Source organism: Vicia villosa, linkage group LG3, assembly GCF_029867415.1.
Source record: "Vicia villosa cultivar HV-30 ecotype Madison, WI linkage group LG3, Vvil1.0, whole genome shotgun sequence".
Lineage (NCBI taxonomy): Eukaryota > Viridiplantae > Streptophyta > Magnoliopsida > Fabales > Fabaceae > Vicia > Vicia villosa.
This window is the reverse complement of record NC_081182.1, coordinates 34324463-34342062: the sequence shown is the minus strand read 5'-3', so window position 1 is coordinate 34342062 and position 17600 is coordinate 34324463. Positions and strand designations below refer to the sequence as shown.

The 17600-nt window shown below is 27.9% G+C and overlaps 3 protein-coding genes across 3 annotated transcripts; 2 read left to right on the top strand and 1 right to left on the bottom strand.

Annotated features, from left to right (window-relative positions):
• Positions 1-5855: 5855 nt before the first annotated feature.
• Positions 5856-9844, bottom strand: LOC131660948 (protein ECERIFERUM 26-like). The gene is made up of 2 exons (XM_058930317.1): positions 9300-9844; positions 5856-7003 (listed from the first exon to the last, which is right to left on the bottom strand). Exons 1-2 carry the CDS (start codon positions 9717-9719, stop codon positions 6119-6121), a joined length of 1305 nt encoding a protein of 434 aa, XP_058786300.1. The 5' UTR covers positions 9720-9844; the 3' UTR covers positions 5856-6118.
• A 2246-nt stretch (positions 9845-12090) lies between these two features.
• Positions 12091-15175, top strand: LOC131655374 (uncharacterized). Its single transcript, XM_058925256.1, has 10 exons — positions 12091-12355; positions 12484-12622; positions 12716-12935; positions 13037-13110; positions 13221-13427; positions 13531-13912; positions 14015-14135; positions 14235-14426; positions 14510-14602; positions 14703-15175. Exons 6-10 carry the CDS (start codon positions 13761-13763, stop codon positions 14892-14894), a joined length of 750 nt encoding a protein of 249 aa, XP_058781239.1. The 5' UTR covers positions 12091-12355; positions 12484-12622; positions 12716-12935; positions 13037-13110; positions 13221-13427; positions 13531-13760; the 3' UTR covers positions 14895-15175.
• Positions 12836-13636, top strand: LOC131657860 (uncharacterized). Its single transcript, XM_058927213.1, has 4 exons — positions 12836-12935; positions 13037-13133; positions 13221-13334; positions 13531-13636. The coding sequence occupies exons 1-4, from the start codon at positions 12836-12838 to the stop codon at positions 13634-13636; spliced, it is 417 nt and encodes a 138-aa protein (XP_058783196.1).
• Positions 15176-17600: the final 2425 nt, after the last annotated feature.

Sequence of the window (17600 nt, the reverse complement as noted above, 5' to 3'; positions counted from 1 at the left end):
TTTCTAAATTTATTTTAAAAACATAAATAATTAAATAATTAATTATTAATTAGGAATGTGAGAATCAATATACATCCTTTATATTTTAGCTAATTAATTAAATGGAATTGTATTGTTATAAAACAAACCACTAACCCACTAACAATTAATAAGACTATTTCATACAATGCTTTAACTACCTCATACAATGCTTTAAAAAGATTATTTTGATGCATATTTTACTACACGCCTCTGTGCTCTCAAGGTATTTAAAAACTTTTATTTCCCCTTTCATTTATATGGATGCTATTTTCTAATTTTGTTTGTTTTCTAGGTAAGTTGGAAAAGTTCTATTGTAATTTTATAATTATAAAACAATGTTATTTCAATTGTATCTTTATTTTTTTTATTCTTTGACATGTTTTGTTTGTGGATACATATATCTTTGACATGTTTTTTTTTTAGATATTGATATTGTTGAAGATGTTCTATATAATTTTTATATGAGTGTTGATTATGTTTTTTAGATATTAACTTTGGCATCACAATATTTTTTATTTTTTATTTTTCTCTCTTTAATATTTATAGTTTACTATTATCTTTTATTCCTGTTTTATTATATCAAATTTTATTATTGTTTTTTAATTCTTAATAAATAACTTTTTTGTAAATATGTATATTTTTGAAAAAGTTGTATGTAATTTTTATAAAAAAAGTAATGTTTGATCTTAATATTTAATTAGTTTTGTTTTTCTTAAATTCCAACTTCACATACTTTTCAATTTAAAGTTTCACAAACATTAGATATAAATGGTCTATTTTATTTATTTATTTATTTTAGTAATTTTTAGCTTTAATAGTTAAAAAGAATACTATACAAAAATGTAAAATAATTATAAATAATATAAAAATATTTATATTAATATATTTAATTGATTAAATGGGTGGAGTATTATAGAAAACGATGAATTTAATATGTTATTTTAATTAATTGATTAAAAACTTTAACATTATAAATCATTATTGAATAAATTATTATTATTATTATTATTATTATTATTATTATTACTATTATTATTATTATTATTATTATTATTATTATTATTATTAAAAAATTATTTTATCAGATCAACCAATAACTAACAACAAAGAATATACATACTCAAAATAGGTGTTAGTTGTACAATTATTTATGTGTTCATTATTTTTTCTATTTATTTACTATATCCAATTATTTTTTCTATTTTTCAATGGAAAGGAAATTAAATACTATATCCAATTTCTACTCAACTTATAAATTAATTTTATGAAACTTTATTAGTACAAATAATTAAATAGCATATTTCCGTGCATCGCAAGGGTAGATGACTAGTACTAGTTTAATAGTTGAAATATTGTGAAATAATTATTTATTATATAATTATTGAAATATTTAACAGTTGAGATATTAAATAGTTAAAATATTTAATAAATAGTTGAAATAATTATTAACCTATTTAATAAATATTTGAAATATTTAATAAATTAATTAGTTAGCATTAATATTTATCAACTAATAAAATATTATTATGTTTATACTTAATTATATCTATAATATTAAATATTTGAATTATTTATTTTAATTTATTAAATATTTCATTTATTAATTTTTTAAATTGAAAACTAGTCAATTATAAGCATTCAATACATTACATAGTGGAAATAATATGAAATATTTAGTAAAATATTTGCGGTTATTTATTATTGTTTATTATCATTTTAGAACAAAACAAAAATATTTGAAACATTATAAAAATATATATATATATATATATATATATATATATATATATATATATATATATATATATATATATATATATATATATTAGAACAAAGGTTAAATATGTCGACCTATATATGCATATATTGGTCGATCTATAAGGCTTCTTAAGTAATATGGATTGATCGAAAAATCTTAATGAGAAACAAGCTTTTAAATAGGCTTTCAGGTCAGACCAGACTTTTAAAAAAGTTAGGTCAGGCAAAAAAAGATAACATATAATAGGTCATAGGCCATACTTTGACCATTTTAATTTAATGTAGGCCAGACTCAGGCCTTCTAAATCCTAGCCCAGTCTAGCCTATTTCCACCCCTACTGATTGGCCTACTAGCGTACTTAAAAGCCTATTTCATTTGAATATTTCTAAATAAACAATTAAACTAATATTACATTGACTAACAAATTAAAAGATCAATAAGACTAAATATTTGTTTTCATCGACTCATTCGAGTTTACCTATCAACATAATTTTGTGATATTATTTGTTTAAGATGACTTATGAAAAACAACTTATGACAACGACTATTACATTGTTCATAAGGTTTTTCAAATTATTTTCATAAGTTATTCAAGATAAATAAACAATATTTTTGTATTTTAATTCAATGTACAAAATATAATATTATAATAATAGTAAAATTATTTCGGTCAAGCCACCAGAATAAGGTGCATCTAAGTCCCATAGACTATGGTTTAGGGATATTCTCACTATATGCCAAGGAGACATTAGTGTGAAGGAGAGAGTGGATCTTATTAAAATTGCTCTTACGAAAGTTTCTCTTGAATGAGAAAATTGATTTCTACCAAACGTCATAATGAATGAGAAGAATATGGGCTATCATTTGATGAAGGATAAGTTGAAGAAGATGTGGAAGCTTCTCGGAGGTTTTGTGATCATGTATCTTGATAATGGTTTCCTTATGGTCAAGTGTGAACTGCTCCCAAATATGGAGAAAATTGTGTCAGAAGGCAAGTGGATGTTGTTTCACCATTTTTTGGCAATGATCTGATGGACTCCAGACTTTGCATCTTATATCGCAAAGTTGGAAAAGTATTTGGTTAGAGTTCGATTTCTCGAGCTTAAATTATTGTATTATAATGAAAATGTCCTTCTTGATTTGGAATATGTTCTAGATACTCGTATTAAGGTAGATGGCAATACCCTGAATGTAGATAAGGGAAGGTTTGAAAAAAATTGTGTGGAGATTCATCTGACCTTGCCGCTTGTTGGAAAGGTCAATATTAATGACCACTAGTGCAGTATAAAGGTATTAACATTATTTACTTCAGTGGTGGCTGTTATGGACATCACACATGTGATTACTATAACACACTAGATAATCTGATGCAACCGATTGTTCCTATGGTGGCACAACCCATAGGTGCGCCAAGAAATGATGATGTCCATGAACAAAGACTAACAGAAGTACATAAAGAAGTGGGTAATGATAACGCCGAAATTGTTGGAAAAGAAGTTGGAGAAACAAATGTAGTTCATGGTGATTGGTTGGTGGTGCAGAGAAAAAAACGCAACAAAAGAGTCAGTTATGGTCAAGGGAAATCTTTATTCAATAATGCGCTTAAAGATATGAGGAGTTCTGAAATCAAGGGAATTGATGTTTTCTTAAAAGGAATTAGCGCCAGCATCAAAATTGTTGGACCCAATTAGCTTGATATGGTTTCCAAGAAATAGTGATTTGATATGAGTGGACCCACCCAAAGCGTTCATCAACCAGCATGTAAAGTGGACCCACGCTCCAAGGCCAAGCCTTCGGTTAATAAAAGTTGACACTTTATTATTAGGACGTCAAGAAAAGTTATCACTTTATCCCTTGGTTAATAAAAAATCGAGGGATTAAGTTATCTGCACATTAGTTCGAACCCCAACTTATGCATTTTAATTATTTTCAAAACTAGTGCATCATACCTCTCGGTTTATCAATAAAACCAAGGGGTAAGACAAATAGATCGAAATATTCACTAATCAGTAAACACCATAACTACAAAAATCAGTAAAAATCACATCTTTGTCATGGAACAAACACTAAAACATAAAAAGTTTGTATCTTTTACTTTTTATAGATCTAAATTTGAATCATTGAACTTTAATTATAATTAATTATATACAAGTTATTTTATAATTAAAATTCAAGAAATGCTAATTGTCACAAAAATTATTTCAAATAAGTTAATTGTATGAATAACTTTTAAATATTTAATTATAACATATATCTCATTGTAAATTTTATTTAATTATATAAAAAATATTTTATAATTAAAATTTTAAAAATGCTAATTGTCAAAAAAATTATACATAAAACCTGAGAGAGAGTGTGTAATTATTTGACACTAAAGTATAATTAACTAAATTTGTCTTTTTTAAATGCTGATTTTATATTCTTTCTAAATGAACCACAATTTGTTACAATCTTCATTTAATGTTTAGACTGAAATGACTATAAAAGAATGGAGTTTATGTACAAAATTATTAATTAAAAATTTCCAGCCCACTAAGTATCGAACCCGAAAGTGAATGCCTCCCAGGCATTAGCTAAACCACTGAACTACAACCAACGAGTTGTCTTTCATTTTCGTTAAAACGTATATATTTTATTCAAGTATTATAATTTCTTAAGTACACCTCCTAAAATTGAGGCCCCCATTATTTTGAGGCCCTGGGCTGTGGGCCTGCTTTCCCAAGGCCGGCCCTGATTTTACCTACAAATTTTTTGTTGTTGTTGATGACGAAAGAAGTTAGAACCTCAGAGATTAAACATGAAGAAAGAAAGAAAAAATGAAATTAGAAATCAAATGGATCTTGTGAAATAGAGAAAAGAAAGTAGAAAGAATAAAAACAGGAAGAAAGGGAAGAGTTAGAAGAAGGTAGAAGAAAAGAAAGAGGATTGATGAGAGAGAGAGAGAGAGAGAGAAAGAGAAAAAAATAATCGTGAAAGAGGAAGAAAGAGAGAGAGAGAGAGAGAGAGAGAGAGAGAGAGAGAGAGAGAGAGAGAGAGAGAGAGAGAGAGAGAGAGAGAGAGAGAGAGAGACTCAGAGAGAGAGAGAGGAATAAATGGCAAAACCAAAAATTTTGGTCTTTTCCAGACCATTCAATTTTCTTATATGATAGATGACACTTTTGGATTCGAACCCGCTCAATCCTTGCTTGTTGTTCACCCCTACTTGTGAGTTTCAAACCAATGAACACACACTCTCCTATTTGCAAAACCTATACATATCTGCTACAACTCTAACATTCAACAATTCATAATTTACAATAAAAAGTATATAAATATATTTTTATTTCATGATCAATGAAAACCCAACTTAAAATTTAAGGCCCTCTGGCCATGTGCAACGGGTCGGGTTGCACGTGCCCAAGACGAATTCTGAGTGTGAGTTTAAACTCTCATATTATTTGAAAAAGAAAATAATGAAATATATATATATATATATATATATATATATATATATATATATATATATATATATATATATATATATATATATATATATATATATATATATGCGCGCGTGTGTGTGTAAAAAGGTCTATAAATATGAATCTTTAAGGTTATATGTTAATATGTGATGTCTCTATCGTGATTGCTCTTAATCCAATGCAGATGCTTAAATGTCTTTTTAGAGCTACAAAGTGTCAAACAAAAGAACTGTGGATGACAACCCATGATATTATATTTTTAGTATTTAATTAGGTTAATTTTAAGTATTTATACTATTACTGCAATTCCATTTTATAAATTGTAAATAAAGATTTTGAAGATGATTCGTAGAGAAGGCCAAATCAAATCAAAATCATCCTAGCTAAATAATTAATTTCAATGTATTTTATTATGGAAGTTACAATGACAAAGTAAGGAGAGAATGATCACATAAAAAACAATGATCACATAAAAAATAAAATAAAATTAGATAAAATTACAAGAAACAAACAATAGCGACACCTTCTTTTTTGAGACTCTTTGAGACATATCGTCGTTATCCATAAGTGACCTGAAACCAACTGGTCAATATATTAACTTATACAAATAAAAAAACACACTCAAATTACATAACATACAATAATTTCTTAACTTATACAAATAAAAAAACACACTCAAATTACATACCATACAATAATTTCTTCAATGTTTCCATGTCTCCATACTTTTAAGAATGTGAATATTAATAGATAAATTTACTTGACTCACATATATTTAGTAACGAAATGCAAGATAGCAAATAACAATAAACAATAAAAAGAATGAAAAACAAGTCAAACATCGTAGTTAACTAGACCATTACATGTTTTCATAAAATCAACATCCAAGACGTGAATAATATTGTATACCCCACTCCTTTTCTAGTTTACATTTCAGTTGGTCGAGTTCCTTTCCTGGCAGTGAAACTGTTACCATTCTTCCATTCTTACCATCATCATCTTCTGGTCCAGGAAGAACCAAAACAACCCCTTCATCACCTACACCACGAAAATCACAGTTTACCATTATAGGTTTCTTTCCATTAATCTTCACCCCATAAAAATCACCTTCTTCCAAGTCTACAAATGTTAATTTTGCACCATACACAATAAAATCTCCTTTTCCTTCACTTTCTTCCACAAATTTTTCCAATACATGATTCTCATTCATTTTTTTCTCAGCTATCAGATTCACTAACTCCGATAAACTAGATTCACCTGGTGATAAATTTGTTTCGATTCTACTCAATACTAAGTCATTTGTTGGAAATTTACTTTCAACGCCATTGGAGACATTTGTAGTGGATACTGTCACAACCTTAGGTCCAAAATCTCCTCTTATTTGAGCTATACATTTCCATATCATAGCTGAAATAATTTCGAAATACTTTATATTGGTTTTGGTAGATGTAAATGTTGTGGCTAAATGGTGAAGTTGTTTGGAAGTGATGTGAAAAGTGTGAGTAGCTACATAACTGTCATTAGCAGCAAGCCAATAGTTATCAACAAGTGTGGCCTTTTTAATAGAAATTGGATAGTCACAAATAGAATTTGATAAGAATTTAGGTTTGGTGAAATTTGATATGTGAAGAGATATTGGTGAAGAATGAGCAGCTAGTGAATGACTCCATTTGGTGATGAAGTTAAAAGCTGAAAATGCATCTCCAAGAATGTGAGCCCAACTCAGTCCCACTGAGAGTCCTCCACATTTGAAGTATGTGAACTGTCATAAAAACATACATAGTTGGTTATAGTTCTTTTTAAAAAGAAATATTTTCCATCACTACAACCAAATTAAATTTCCTTTTCTTTATCCCTGTAAACTAATAACATTTTTCTTGACCAATAAAAAAGTAAAATTTTCATTCCCAAAAAAATAATAAAATTGGCAATAAATGAGTTCAAATCGTGGACCTTAAGTGCATAAAGCCTACAGTCTTGAGCAACAATTCTTTTGGTAAATAAGTCAACATATCATAGAATTATTAATATATTAAATGTTTCTAGTTTCCTTTTTTTAGATTTACATATATAAATTAACAATAACATAGTACACTTTTTCTTTTTTCTTAAAACTTATTATTTTAAAACAAAAAAATAAATTTATAAAATTTGGCCTCAATTATTTTAAACTTATATAATAATTAAAACTAAATGAATGTTTAAATAAAAATTTTAATTAATTATGAACATACTATTTTTGATATCATCAAGATTTTACAAATTAAAATAATATTAAAAAAGCTCAAATATCATAAAAACTAAAATAATATTCAAATATATTTAAATATTTAATTTTTAAAATAATATTAAAATACATTAAAATATTTAATAATATTCAAAAATAAATATTTATAAGTTAAATTATTTAGTATATTTAACTTTCAAAATAAAAAAAATTAAATGTGTTTTTAATATTAAATTAAAAAATTTAATATTTAAATTTATATTACAAAAATTAATATTTTTATTTCGAATATTATTTATATATAATTTTAGTTTAAATGATATTTAAATAATGATAGCAAAATAGTGTGTTCACGATAAATAGATTTTTATTTATAATATAGTGTTTATAATTAAATAAATTGAATGTAAAACTATGTGCTTAAATAACTCAATGAAATATAACAAATGAAAAAGTAGTTCGGTTGATAAGATTTGAGCCTGTTTGTTTCGGCTTTAAAAAAATAAATTTATTTTTTATATTTTTGAAAATAGATTTTTCAAAATGTTTTTTTTTAAATATTACAATTTTTTATATTTATTTAAAATGAAACACTAATTTTGGCATCCTATAACATAAACATACATTATTAAAGAATAAAACTTAGTCAAAATCGCAATTTTTTCAAAAAATTATATTTTAAAAATATTTTTTATGAAAATTTATTTGAAATAACTTCAAAATTAAATAATTTTTTGAAATTTTGATATCCAATTTTTTTAAAAAATAATTATTTAAATAAGATGAACAAAGTCCGGAACACTATGACACCAACCTAGCCAAAATCTTAAATAATGAGACATGATTGAAAATATAACATATCACATTCATTTTTCTGTCCCACAACAAGTGTACAAAGGGCATAATATGTATTCTCAAAACATAAATAAAAAAAACTGAACTGATGGGTGGAGCTTATTCCTAGTTCTACTCTCCCCAATAAATTTGTTTGTTTGTTTTAAACCTTCTTCGGTGGCATTTAATTTTGGGGGACAATTTCATTACCCATCACAAAAAGTTGGGTAGTGTACCTCCAACCAATCATATGATTCCATCTAATTTATCACATTTAATTATTTATTAAAATACTATAAATATTTGTTGTTTCCAAAGCTTTTTACAAAGGAGGTAACCTTACCCAACTTTTTTAGTTTGGTAGATAAGAATTCACCTTAATTTTGTTCAGTTGTCAGATTGTTCTGAATGACATAGATGATGGTCTATGCTGATTTTTTTGTCATAATTATTTATTACCTTTATGTTTGTCTTATATATTTACTTTCCTTTTAAATTTTGGCAACAATATTGAAGTAAAATTTAAGTTAAAAGTATTATACAATTTAAAATATTACCCATCTAACTAAAATGAAGTTTGAATAAATTATTATATTAATCATTGATCATGTAGAATCTCTCGTAACTCTCTCAAATTTATGTTAATACTAAAAATTAAATTGAAGATAAATAAATATAAATTAATTCTAGAAATTGATCTAGTGAAAATTTTAATCATAAAATAGTCAGTTACTTTCTTCTTTTTTTTAGCAAAAAATAGTCAGTTACTTGTACTCTATTAAAATTTCTGAAGAGTCACTTATATCATTCTCTCTATTATTGTTCATCTTATAAGTTTGATAAATGTGAAAGGTATTTATTTCTAGCATTTATTTCCATTATTATTTTCCTAACTAAGATGAAGATGACACAAATCAAAGTATGAAAAAGTAGGTATGTACGATATGACAGGTTCATTCATGATAATGATGATGATGGTTCAGTAATTAGTACATACCTTGATAAACACCAGAGGAGAAAACGCAAGATCAGGACCAAGCACATGATCGTGTACGAGTCCATCAATGGAGTATTCCTTTTCATCCATCCAGTCTTTCAACGTTTTCTCACACTGCGACTCCGCGATTCGAACACCGGCGTCGTTGCACTTGATAAACGGTCTTCCTGATTCCGATATTCTTACCCGACCCGAAACGTGAGAGCATGAATCGAGCAGTGGAAACATCGGTGCTTTTAAATTGGAAATTGAGAGATCTTGAACCGCTTCAGAATCGAATAGATAAATGGATCGGATGTAGTGGAGTTTCATCAGCAAGTCCATGTAGTTTAGGTTGTACTCACCGGCGTCTTCGCCTCGGGGAGTTGCAGGAACCACCGTTGAGATTCTGGAAGCTTCCGAATTCAGTTGGGGAGACATTTTGAAAGAGAACAGACTGTGTGTGAGAGAGAGAGAGAGAGAGTTTTTTTAAGCAAGATGAGAAGAATAGGTTGGTTATGAGTAGAGATGTTCTTTCCTCTTTGATTTTAATATTTATAGGGAAATAATGTATTTAATGATTTCGTGATGGTGTACTATACCACCTCCCTCCCCCACTTTTATATTCATTTAAGTTTGAAGATGAAAATATTAGATATTAAATGGTCCCAAAATGTACAATACCATCCATTAGGGAAAAACTGGTCCCAAAATGTAGGATTTTTTTTATATTCTAAATGTACTTTTTAATTATTATTATTATTTTTATCATTCATAAAATTTAATAATGAGCACTTGGATAAAACATTCTTCTATTTCATGTATAATTTTTTTTAATGTGTAAAATAGTTAATTGTGTCACTCATGGTATAACAGAGAAGATATAATAGTATTTTTTTTTCTTTCTAAAATGTATTTAAAATATAGAAGGGGTTTGTTTTTTCAAATAATGTAAATTTAATTTTTCAATCATTATAATTGGCACTTTTAAGAATATTTTTATATTTTTATGATAGAGTCAGTTTGTTTTAATTTTAAAAAATAGATTTTTTTTAATAAAAATGATTTTCATAAAAAAATGTTTTTACAAAATTAGTTTATTTTTTATAGTTTGAAAGATTAATTTTGATCTCATATAACATAAAATACATTATATCATCAACTTTTTTAAAAGCATATATCTCAAAAATTATTTGTATGAAAAATTATTTTAATGAATTCAAATTTAAATAATTTTTTAAAGTTTTAATTTTAAAAAAAGTTATAACAAAAAAATAAATACCTATTAAAGTAAATTTTTATTTAAAAATTTTATTACAAAATTCTTCATAAATTTTTTTAAACAAAAATATGTAACATTATAAAAATATTTAAAAAAAAAACTGAAATAAACGGACACGTTGTTAGATATTAATTAATTTAAAATTTAAAATTATTTTAAAATAATTAAGCATATAAAATTAACAAATATATTAAATAAATGAATGTCATGTCCAAAATAAAGGATAGACTATTCTTCAAATCAATTGGGTAGTTGTCAAATTAACAAGTATTAATTCGTAAACAAGTTGCAGAGAGTTTAAACAACCATATCTATATGTGTATTAATACTCTGATCTAAAATATATAGCTATTAATACACTTGTTATAAAGATTAGGAGTACAAGTATTAATTTTTGTCAAAATAGTATAGACATCAAAATAGCTAAAATGACTTATTGGTGTACGGTCTCTTTGAGGAATTCAGTTGCTGGCTTAAGTGAGGTGGTGATTAATTTCATCAAGGTTACTTATTGGAGGTGTATTATTATATGTAAGGATTTATGGGTAGTTAATTTATATTTTAATTATTGAATAAAGTTAACTATATAATTTAATTGCATGGTACGTATCCACAATTTGTACCCTTTTCTTGAAGATTGGTCAACCAGAATCCATACCTGTTTCTATATTTGGGTTAGATTTGTGATATTATGATAATTATGAACTAAATATATCAACGTAACAGCTAACTAAATGAAAGGGAAAGAGCATGTTGATGAGCCACACAATGCTCAATATTTATTTAATGAAACGTGCAAAATCAACACTCTACATGTCCTAACTAACCACTAGACATTTTAACAACTAACTAATATTACCAATAATTTTGGTATTGACCTGAGTTTTAATACTACTGGTATAAAAGTTGTTCCCATCTAAAAGCGATACATCCAAAGCAATTACTACTACTACATACCTGTAGGTGTTCGGAGTTATATCATGTCATGTTTAATTGTTTTAAATTTAAGGGGTGTATAAGTTAATTTTGACGATTATTAGACGTGAATGAAAATTAATGTCTAAGTCTTTAATATGAAACCACTAAAATAAAAGGGAAAAAAATTCTAATACATGCATTGATTCTTGCAACACTTTATTGGATATTGTACTCCTTCCTTCATTTTGTTCAATTAATGTCAAGTTCTAACTTCTAACTCTATATAATAAAGTTTATTTTGTTAAAATTCATGGGTGATTAATTCTTACATCAATTAGAAATAAATGAAATCATACAATAGAAAATAATTAGATGAGAACTTTGGCAACTTTGTCAAGTGTCATCATTCTAGGTCCTATGCTAATTTTAAAGTTTATATTTTTAGTAATTTTCCTATTTTTGTTTTAATTACTTATTTTTAGTTTTTTTTTTCCATGTGCACAGTAAATTTCTTCCCCTTCCCTCAATTTTATTTTTATTAATTAAATTTTATTAAATTTTATTTCCACCAACAATGTATATGTAAACGATACATTACCCCTTCCCTATTTTTGTCCCTTTCAATGCACCGGTCCTTTTAGATACATCTCTCCTTTTCCAATTTTTTCAGTTTTCACACCCAATACATTTCCAAATTTATTACGCTTTCAGAAATCTCTCCGATCCTTAACCTATTTCAAATTAGGTTTTTCAAAAATTTCAATCAACCCTAAATGTGCGACAGTTGATCTTCTATTCCATTCACGATGCAATTACTTGAATGCTGGTTTCTCATCTCCCAAAATTTAATCGTTGCATCATCAATGTTAGTTTGAAGGTTTGTTCTTTCAACTTTTTGTATTTCTTCCTTATTCTACATGTATAAATATGACATATCTCATCTCCAATTCATCATCCCCTTTGAACCCTTACGATTTTGCGTTATTTTCCTATGGTCGCTGCAAGACGCGATTTTGTTTCTGAAATCACACTAGCAAAAGAGTCATGGGATGTTGTTGTTCGAGTTATTCGATTGTGGTTTGTGCCAGACATGAATTCGAAACAAAAGTATTATTCTATAGAGATGGTTCTAATAGATGAGAAGGTTGTTGTTGTTGTTTGTTTTGTAATTTTTTTTTCTTTGCATATTATTATATATGGTTTTGTTCTGATCTTGATTCGTTATTATTGTTTGTAGGGTTTCAAGATACAAGCTTCTGTTCGTAAGGCTCTGTTGTCTCGATTTGGGATTGCCGCTAATATTGGAGGATATAGGACCACGAAACACCAATTCAAGTTGAATTTCCAGAGTTGAACTATGGTTACAGAAATTGTTGATGGTCTTATAACAATATCCCCTTACTCATTTGTGTCCTTCTCAGAGATCGTTGGGAAAATTGATATGGACTACTTGATTGGTAAAATTTGTATTTACTTCTTTCTATTTTTTGTATCTATTGTATGATTTTCTTTCTTAATCAATTATGTCGTAATCTATTGTGTCAAATTTATGTAATAGATGTTGTGGCCATTTTGTCTGCTGTTAGACGTGAAAGGGTCTATGAAAGGAATGGTGTAACTACTAAGTTTAAGGTTAGTGAGTTACAGTTCAATGGGTAAGTTATATGCTAAAAAACTTATATTCTTTTATATGCAGTTAGAGTTACAGTCCAATAACTTTTGAATTAATTGGTTTCATGTAGGATGAAGTTTGATTGTACATTGTTTGGATCATATGTTGATGAACTTGATGCATACCTCAAATATGGTAACACCGACCCTGTTGTTGTTCTTGCTCAGTATCTAAAAGTCAAATTGTACAATGGAAAGATCCAGATGCAGAATACAATGAACTGTACCAAACTGTTGTTCAACCCAAAAACACCCTAGGCAGATTCTTTGAAGCTGAAGTAAATACTTTTTAGATTCACATATATGTTCAATTTGTATAATTAAGTCTTCTCAAATTTATGAATGCTGAAAATTGATTACTGCTTTTTTCTTTCTTATTAGACATAACATTGGATCGCCTACTCAACCATTTAGTTATATGAAGGATGCTTCTAAGATGAGTTTAGAAGAAGATTTCTTAAATCTGAGTCAACGCAAAACAATTTAGGAACTAAAAGACTGTCAAGATGTAATTTTCATTTTACTTTTATTTCATTTTTATCCTTCCTTACATGCTTGTTATATTATAGGTTAATTTGACATTGTTGTTTGGTTTTTTATGACTACAAAATATGGTTTGTGTTGTGTTAGTCACAATCAAACATGTTTCTAGTGGCAATGATTGGTGGTATGCTGCATGTGTCTGCAACAAGGGTGTTGCTGTAGACTCCAGAAGGTTATTCTACCCAAAGTGTGACAAGCATATTTGGACAATTGTCCCAAGGTGTTTAATTGTAAATTTTTTCAATTGTTCCAAATATTAGTGGCTAATTTTTCTAAACTCATATATTTAATATTTTGTTTTCCCACTTCGTTAAATATGTAGGTTCCGTGTCAAACTCAGGGTAATTGATGAAACTGATTCTGCTACTTTCGTACTTTTTGATCGCGATTGTTATTTTCTGACCAAAATGACATGTTCTGGTTTGATTGCTGAAATGGATCGGGTGAGTATTTATATGGTAAACATATTTTCATATGTCATTATAATCAAAATATTAATTGATAGAAACAACATTTTGTTTGATGTTTAAATATATTTTTAGGAAGAGGAGCCAACAATTGTGGCTAAAGTGATTGGTGGTTTTGTTGATCGAACATTTCTGTTTAAGATAGATGTAAAAAATGATGTGACCTCTAGATATGAACAATCTTTTCGCGTGAAAAAAGTTTGTGATGACAAAGATATAATTTCAAAGTTCAAATCTGTTGCAAAGGTCGATAATACTCTATTTCAGGTTAGTTCATATTTTTTGTGTAACATGTCCCTTTCATGTTTGTTCATATATTTGATTAATGTTGCAATTATTAACTGTTTTAGAAATCTGTTGACGTTGAGGATGATTTGACTGCTGTTGTGGTACAAAGTGATATGCCTGCCGGTGATATTCAGGATCTGAATTCAGTTGTGAAGGTTGCTATATTTTTCAACCAGTTGTACTTTGTTTTAATTTTTTTTAGGTATTCTTTGATGCATGTTCATATGACTAACTTTAATATTGTAATTTGTTTAGAAAAATTCTGGCGTTGAAGAAGTTGCCATCGGTTCTAATGTTCATAATGAGTTGGTTATTGGGGTAGCTTGGGATTTGAGTTCAAAATTTGAAAATGATGGCGCTGAGGATATTTGTGAAGACAATCATTCCGTTCCAGAACATAATGAAGTTGATCATGCAGATTGTAATTCTGTTAAGAGAGGAATTTGAGAAGTTGCTAGAGTTGTCGATGCAGGCGACCCTAGGATTCTGAAAAACATAAAGATTGAGAAGAATTAGTCTACTTGGTTCATTCACTATAGTTTTTTGAACTGTTGTTTTTTTTCTGTTTTGTTAAACTGTGGTGCACTTTGAATTGTTTAGTTTATCCTTGATTTGGCTTTTTGTGGGATTTGTTTAGCCCATAATTTGGTACTTCACTTTAAATTATGTTTACATTGCTACTGTTATTGATTTTGAATGCAGCCTTCATATTGTAACATTGTGAAATGATTCAGGTAATAATATGTTAAAGTATTTCCATTTTGTCTGCAACTGTTATATATTAAAGTTCTCTAGCTGGTGCAATTTTAATTGTGTGAATATAAATTGTTTTCAAAAGGTAATTATTATTTATTTATGTTCTTGCAGTTGTAAATCGACAACGTATTGGCATCTGCTGTTGGTCGACACTACAATATCATTCAAAAGTCTGTCGGTTAACTTCGTAGCGCAAATAGAATTTGTCGATGATGTATTATTGTACTATGCATTGAACTCTGGTTTACTTTTGGAACTATTATAACAGATTTATGTTTAGACAAATTTCTTTAGTAATCTCTTAATTTGTAAACTATATAATTGATGGTTTTTCCTAAAACGGAAAAGCATGGCTTCGTTGTGATCGAATGTAGCATGGATATGAGAGATTGTTATGTTTTCGCTTAAAAAATTATGGCTTTTCCTTATTCCATTTGTTTAACAAACTTTCAAAATTAAACCATGACATAATACTATTCTCGACAAATCCTCATTTTGCATTCACTGTTTGGATAGAATTTAATTCATTGTTTGAACAGAAATTTTGATTCTTATAATATTTGCATACTCAGCTTTTTTTTTTAAATTCATACCATATATTGCAACCATAATTAGAATCAGTGAACATACTAAAGTTTGTTAATTAGTATGACACCACTTCCTCAGTATTTGAATATTTCTATTGCCAATGTCAATAACCTATTAAAAACATGGAAGTTAAACAATATGGTTGTTATAAATTGGTATCACTCATCAACACATCTCTATAATGCAACTTTGAGGATATTACCAAAATTCCACTTTCAAACAGAAACAAAAGCATTAAACAAATGGGTTGTGCAATTGTTATGTCAAACTTAGTGCACAATACCATAAAATAACAACGGTTTATCAACGAACCCATAATTCTTCGTCTTTTACATCAAGTAGCGCATATACAACATGTCTTACATATTAAAAAACATAAGTCATAAATTATAGATACAAATACATAAACACAAGCATTACATTACTTAATTGAGATTCGTGGACATTAACAAACACATAACTACCCAAAATGATTTTAATCCACTTGATTTAATCCAAAACAACTTGATGGTACACGATTACGCCTTCTTCACTGACACTGACAAACAAATCGTGGGAGGGTATTCAAGCGAGAAGTTCAACACATCACCACGACTCAAACGCCTTGCTTTTGCAAATTCGTACCAACCTTTACAAATGTATGTATCAATCCGATCCTCATTAGTCTTCAACCTACATGTGTATTTTTTATCCCTGTCACTGTCGTAGACTTCAATTGAATCTTCTGGCTCTTGAAAACAAGTATTTATCACTCAAGCTGGAAATTGCTGCCCAAAACACACACGAAAATTCCTTATGAAATTATTAAAAAATTCCTTATGAAATTATCACCATTGGAAACAAGAATTGGAAGTCACATTCTATCAGTAATCAAGTATTGTTCTGTATTATTATAAGTGATATAAAAATAACCAAATGAAATTATATTACCTTTTATTATTAAGTGAAACAGAGTTTTTAAGAATTGACCTCCTATCTAATTTTTCTTAAATAAAAGAATGTTGGCATACTTTCCTAATATTTTTTGTATACCATTCTAATTATCTAACATGAACCTTACCAAGACGTTTTTCCTAATAACCCTTGCGTCATTGACACGTTTGGTCCACTTGCACACATTTCGGACAGGGGAGTTACCGACTCTGCCTTCTTCTTCCAGCCTCTGCTCAGCACTACATTTTCCTGAATGTTACATCAAGGTTATTAGAGGTGCAAGGAGAGCAAAATATATTGTACAAGGATACAAAATTAAACTACTAAAATGATTAACATTTAACTACTAAAATGATAATAAAAAACCTTGTACTTATACCTAATGTGATTTCAATTAACAAATTTGACAAACTCAAGTCATATAGTACATCTATTTTTTGGACAAGCCCTAATTTTATCCTAAATAAACCCTAATCGATTCAATTTGGGGGTTTTTCAGTTTCTAAAATACATTCTTCTTAAAACCTGAAGAAGGAGAGGATGTCATCAACAGGTCAAAAAAGTATTGCATGTGTCTTACAACAATACATCCATCTAAGACAATGACCATAACCATATATCTTACAAAGATTCAAAAAAAATTTGGGAACGATTGATCTGCAGCGAATATTTTCACTTACAAAAACCCAAATGGGTTAAATTTCATATCAAGATCGTTTGCTTAGCCGGAACCATCCCGATTGCGCTTGCTTGAAGTCGTCTTGACCAAGTGTGAAAATTGTTATGTGGGTTGTTGTAATCCCTTTGAGAGAAGAAGCTTAAGGTTTTTTTTTACTACTTTAACGAACGTTTTTAGTCTGGAATGCTGATAGTTGT